At 50.4% G+C, this 6,510-nt stretch overlaps 1 protein-coding gene across 1 annotated transcript in view; it reads right to left on the reverse strand.

Moving 5' to 3' along the window:
• Window positions 1-3,122, reverse strand: part of ETFA (electron transfer flavoprotein subunit alpha) — an 85,787-nt gene extending 82,665 nt beyond the window's left edge. The window contains exon 1 of the mRNA XM_027840686.1: window positions 3,050-3,122. Within this exon, the coding sequence (XP_027696487.1) occupies window positions 3,050-3,097 (48 nt within the window). The 5' untranslated portion in view covers window positions 3,098-3,122. The remainder of the gene's footprint in view (window positions 1-3,049) is intronic.
• Between the last annotated feature and the right edge of the window lie 3,388 nt (window positions 3,123-6,510).

Raw genomic sequence — 6,510 nt, forward strand, 5'->3', positions numbered from 1 at the left:
CACACACACACACACACACACACACACACACACACACACACACACACGAAAGAAAGAAAAAATGCATGTGTTGGGGAGTAAGGTATACGAAGACTGGAAAGGCAGGAAAGGGCTAGGGTATGAAGGGCTCTGAATGCCAAACAGGGCATTTTGTATTTTCTCCTGGAGGTAATAGGGAGCCACTGGCATTTACCAAGGAGAGTGACAAGACTGGAAAATCACTTTAGTGGCTGAATGGGAAGATGGACTGGAGTGAGGAGGCACCTGAGTCAGGCAAACCCACAGGAGCTATTGCAATAATCCAGTTGTGAAGTGATGAGGGCCTGCATGTGGGGGGTGGGGGGGGTATCAGAGAAGAGAAAGGAATGTATTCAAGATGTTGCAATGGTGACATCAGCAGGCTTTGGCAATAGCTTGGAAGTGGGAGGAGGAAGGAGTTCAGGATAACTCCCAGGTTGGGAGCCTGAGGTCCAGCCTGAGGGAGGATGGTAGTGCCCTCAACACTAATAGGGAAGGCAGGAGTGAGGGAGGTCTAGGAGGAAAGATAATGACCTCCACTTTGGACATGCTGAGTTTAAGATGTCTACTGGATATACAGTTTGAGATGTCTGAAAGGCAGAGATTGGAGGTTAGCAGAGAAGTTAGAGCAGAAAATTTGGATTTAAGAGTCATAAGTACAAAGATGATAATTAAATCCCATGGGACCTACTGAGATCACTACGAGAAGTAGTACAGAGCGAGAAGAGGGCCCAGGACAGAAACCTGAGGGACACCTATGGTTACTGGGCATGATCTAGAGGAGAATCTAGCAAGGAGACAGAAAAGGAGTGGTCAGACAGACAGGAGGAAAACCAGGAGACAGGGGTGCCCCAAAAACCTAGAAAGAAGAGAGTATGAAGGAAGGGTGATCAACAGTGCCCAGAGCCACAGAGAGGGCAAAGAGAATGAAGACCGAGAAAAGGCCACTGATTTGGCAGCTAGGAAATCCCTGGTTACACTGGAGGGGGCCGTTTGGCTGGAATGACAGGGCTGGAAGCCAGATTCTAAGGGGATGGTCTAACAGTTCCTCCTTCTAGAATTAAATCTTCTGAAACAGAAAATAACCAGATGATCCTTTCACACATCACAGCACACATGACAAAAAATTTACCTTCCTCCACACCAAGAATTCTGAATTCTCAGAACTCACTTTTCTTGGCTGTTTCCTGAATCTAAACCTCTCAGGTTCTCACAAGGACCCTGGTTCACAGGGGTCCTGCTGAGTAAGCAGAAAGCCCTTGATCCCTCAGCTATCTAGAATGCATGTGATACCTACAGTGTGCTGACTGGTCTTGAAGTCAGAAGACTTGGATTCAAAACCTAATTCAGACACTTATTAGTATTCTGACTTTGGTCAAGTGACTTAATTGCTGAGTCCCAGTTTCCTCATCTGTAAAACAAGAAGGTTCAGCTCAGGGTTTCTTAAACTTTTTCCACTCTGGACCCACAGTGTAAAAAGTGCTGAACTAGATGACTTCTGAGTCCCTTCCAGTTCTAAATCTCTAATATGTCTGAATTTCCTTACAGATGTAAGACGAGGATGACAATTCTTCAACGGACCACTGTCTCCTGTACTTCCTTTCTCTGGATATTATAGAGAAACCATAAATCTCTGTATCAATGATCAGTTAATGTGAAGATTACAGGAAGACCACATTGTACTGAGAAAGGAAAAAACCTTCGAAGGACTGAGGAAGGGCTGAAAGGCTCCTAACAGACTAAAGTGGAAAAAGTTATTGGCAAAAGACAGTAGCTAACCTCTGTTCTTTTCCTCTTAACCTCAAAAGAAAATGGAAACTCCATGGAAACCATTTTGTGGCTGGAGTGGCCCAGTATAGTAGAAAGAGCACTGAACTGGGATTTAAGAGATGGGTTCAAATTCCAACCTGTGACACATTGTGTGACCATGGTCAAATCACTTAACCTCCATGAGCCTCAGTCTTCCCAAGTGTAAAATAGGTAGTGTAAAATGGGTATAATTCCTGAAGAACTTACCTCACAAGAAGAAATGAAAAAGTGTACAGTGTCCAAAGTGCTCCTTAACCCTCCCCTCTAGGTATAATTCGTGTCAAACTCGATCTTCAGCCATCCTTCATACCTGTTTCTCCTCCTAGCCCCTAGGCACCAGGAGATATTTTGCCCTGCCCCTCTGTCCAACTTAACCGTCACCTGCCATGACCTAAGGAAGCATTTCCCACCCAACAAAAAAGAAACACGAACAGAACCTCAGCCGGAAGTGTAAGTATGAACCCAAGCAGTATCCAGAGTCACCCCTGCTCGGTCCACACAAGGCTCTGCCTACCAGGGGCGCCCACAGGCTTTAGGTCCCCGCGTGCACCCCACCCCCACAGCGCCTGAACTGGACTGAAGGCGGAAGCCTCTTTACCCTGCACCCATGCGGACACCCCGCTGGCAGGCTGACTTCCCCCGCGGGGCCCAACAACGTGCTCCAACTCTCATCTCGTTTGGGAACGCTTTCAACACCAGAACTTGTGTCTGCACCGCCCCAGGGAAAAGCTTTGGAGATGACGTCATGCAAAGGGCTCCCAAGCTGTCCGGGCTGGGGGGGGAGGGGGGCTCCGGGGCCGGACCTCAGGGTCGGGGCACCCGCCTCATTCTGCAAACATGCACCCTAGGTCCGGGGAAGGGCCGGTACTGGGAAGGCGGAAGCGAGGTCAAAGTTCTGGGTCGGGGGCCCTCGGGTGACCCGGGACCCGAGCCGGGGTCGGAGGGGAAGCCGGCCCACCTCCCTGGGTTCGCGGGCCCCAGCGCTCTAGATTACGAGGCGGGCGGGCGCGGGTTCAAGCGCAGGCTCTGCGAGCCCCCTGCCCGTCCCCGAGCCTCGGCGGGCCTGGCTCCCCCTCCTCGGGCCGGGCGCACAGCTGGCGCCCCACAGGTGCGCGCTGCCCGGCTCGGGGCCCTCGCGGGGTGTCCCCCGCTCTCGGGCCGCGCTGGGGGCGGCAGCGGCAGCCCCTGCCCCGACCCCTGCCCCTGCCCCCGCCGCCCTCACCGTGGCCCGCCTCAGGCGCGCGGGAGCCGCCACCGCCGCCCGGAACATGGCCGTTCGCCTTCGCCGCCGCCGCCGCGCCTCCTCCTCCTCCTCCTCCTCCTCCTCCTCCCGGCTCCGGCTCCCGCCCTGCTCCTGCCCGGCCTCCTCAGCTCCAGCCCCAGCCCCACGCACCTCAGCCACACTCCGGCTCTCGGGCCGGCCCAACTCCCGCGAGACTCGGCTCGAGCACCCCCCCCTCCCCAAGAGGGGGCCGTGAACGAGATTTCGGCCTCCCGAGCAGCCCATTGGCGGCCGTGCAGCCAATCGCGAGCCGCGGAAGTCGAGGCGGGGGCCCGGGAAACGGGGAGGGGCTCGGAAGTAGGGCAAAGGCCTTGGCGGCGCCCGAGGGAGGGGCACTGCGGCCCAGTCTGAGCCCCGCGACCTTGGGTGGGCTGCGCCTGCTCCGTCGGGCTCGGGCCCAGGAAGCGGAAGGGGTGGGAGCGCGCGGCCTGGGTCGTGCTTGCCTGTCTCGGGCGGGTCGGGTTCTGTGCTCACTCTCCCCTGAGCGTCCTTGGTGGGTCCTTGGCGTGCCGTCCGAAAGGACGGCCCTGGCTGGACCCTGAGCCTGACGCGACGCCCCCGGGCTTTCTGACCCGTTGTTCGTTATGAGTGCAAATGAAGACGTTTGTGAAGCGCACAGTAGGCGCTTAATCAGGGCTACTTCCCGTCTCCCATACCTTGCGTCCGTTTCTGGTTTCCTTCTTAATTGTTATTGAGAACTTGTTTCTACTTCACCTTCATTTCTGAATAGACCTGTCAGAAGCATCCAGTTTAGCAAAGAATAAAACACTCTGAAAGTTACATGCCCGCCAAAAACAACTTAAAAAGCAAGATCTCAATTTAAAAAAAAATTACAAAAAAACAAAAAGTAGCTCAAAAACAGCAAATCAGCAGTCTAATGACACATGAACAGTTCCACATCCGTAGTCTCCCACCTCTTCGAAGACAGTCAGTCAAAAAACATATTAAGCATTTGCTAAAGCCCAGGCACGGTACTAAATGCTGGCAAAAATATGAGCCCTGCCCTCAGGGAGCTTGGCTTCCAATGGAGGAAGTTCAGACTCGTGCTTCCTAGACTTAGTCACGTTTTCCAAGCCTTCAGTTTCACTTTTGTTGTCCTCTCCAGTTCCTTCTTTTCAGTCTTGTGCGTATACATACTGCTATAAATATTTTAGTGTGTATGGGAACTTTTCTTCCTCTATTTGTCTTCCTTGAGGCATGTATGTAGCAGTGAGGTCTCTGGCTTAAAGGATCTGATCATTTTAATAGTCACTTTCATAGCCTAATTACAAATTGTATTCCAGAATGGTTGGATCCCTAGAACTCCACTAAAAGCGAATCTTGTTTGTTTGTTTGTTTGTTTGTTTTTAATTACATTGGACTTTCAGTAAATGTGAGATTCAAGGCCCAAATTGACTTTTCATAGGAGAAGATTGAACATGTTCAAAATATAACTCATTATCTTCCCCCACCCCAAACCCTCTCTCCTTTCTTCCCTATTGCCATAAAGGAAACACCATATGTTCTGTTCCCCATGCTCACAACCTAGGTGTCATCCTTAACTCAAACTCTCACTCACTCTATATCCAAGCAATCTCCAAGTCCCGTCATTTCTACTTTCAAAACATCTCTACATGTATACATGTATACATTCATCTCTCTCCTCTGACACAGTGGTCACCTTGGTAAGGGCTTTTAGCACTCCATGTCTGGAGTACTGCAAATGCCTTCTGCTTGGTCTCCCTTCCTGGAGCCCTTCCCCACTCTAGTCCATCTCAGCAGCCCAAGCGATCCTCCTAAAAGCGAAGGTCTTAACATGTCACTCCTCAATAAACTACAGTGGCTCCCTATTACCTCCAGGATCAAATTTAAAACCCTCTTTTTAGCTCTTCATGCCCTTCACTCCTTCCTTCCCTTTAAGTCTTCTATTCTCCACGTGTAGTTGTTCATCCTTCGTTATCAAAGAAGACTAATGATATCACAGGTGATATCTTGACTTGTGCATGAATTGGATTTAAGTTAGGCAGAGTTGTACAAAATTGTCAGCCTCACTGTCTCTTCTAGAGTCATCCATGTTCAGGGGAAGGCAAAAGTCAGAACGACTGGCGATGGCCCAGGATGCGGTGGATGACCTTGTCCTCTTCCACGTCCGACCAAGCTCTAAGCCCTCCACAGCACCTGCTTCAGCTGCCTTCATGGCCACTGAAGCAAATTGTTCCCATTTGCCCATCCCCCTGGGGAACTCTTCACATGCTTGGGGTAGACAACCCCAACTTCCCAGTGAGTTTGAGGCCTGTCAGTTACCCTCTACCTAGTTTAGCCCATCTGCTGAAACGGTTCTATTAGGGTGTGGCCACTGTGCATGCTACAGCTTCTTGGAGGCCACAGGTGAGAATTCAGTGAATCAGATAGACACCAAAGGTAGATGAGCCCCACTCATACCAGAGATGCTAGTCCTCCTGAACACCCCATATGCCCCTTCACACTTTCTAGGATCCAGGGATACAGATCTTCTTACTGTTCCTTATTCAGGACACTCAGTCTTCCAATTCTGTACCTTTCTCTCCCTGTACCCAATACCTGGAATGCTCTCCCTCCTTATCTCCACTTCTTAGGTACCCTGGCTTCCTTTAAGGTAGAGTTCAAACCCTCCCTTCTACAAGGAGCCTCTCAGGTCTCCCACCCACCCCTATACTGATGGTGCCTACCCTCTGAGACTCTCTCCCATTTGTCTTCTATATAGATCCCTGGTTGCAGGTTGTCTCCTCCAACATACTTGGAGCTCCCTGAGAGCAGGCACTGTTTTTGCCTGTCTTTATATTCCCAACACTTAGCACAGTGCCTGGCACATAGTAAGGGTGCAATAGATAAATGCTTGTTGATTCAACTTGACTTGACCTAGATTAGCCTTGTAAACTTGAAATCAAGGGAAGGGTTCAAACTGGATCACTGAGACTAGCTGAGTGACCATGGGCATTATATCTCCCACTCCAGAGCCTCAGACAACTTGTTTAAGCCTTATGGTTTGGTTCATATCTAGGGACTCAGAAAATCGAGAAGAAAAAGGTATTCCATGTGCCACATGAATGAGGTATGGGACAGGTATTTATTTCCTACCCGTGAAAGAAATGCTAATCACAAAACAAATATGTTAACAGAAAGACTTAAAAACTATTATTATATTGTGTCAAGACGGTGAGACAAAACCATCTAAATATGAAGCAGTTTTCAGGACTGTTCATCAGGATTTTACTTGGTCCTGCACTGCTTTCCTCAAAGTTCATGTTTTTGGAAGCTGGGCCAGGGATTGGGCTCAGTTGCTGGAACTCACTGCCTGTTGGGATTCAGCTCTGATCAAGAGACCCAGGACCTCCTGACCTCTGGGCCTTACAGGCTAGCCTACCACTATGGATAGGTCCATC

This window comes from Vombatus ursinus, unplaced genomic scaffold (genome assembly GCF_900497805.2).
Source record: "Vombatus ursinus unplaced genomic scaffold, bare-nosed wombat genome assembly UNPS02014847.1, whole genome shotgun sequence".
Lineage (NCBI taxonomy): Eukaryota > Metazoa > Chordata > Mammalia > Diprotodontia > Vombatidae > Vombatus > Vombatus ursinus.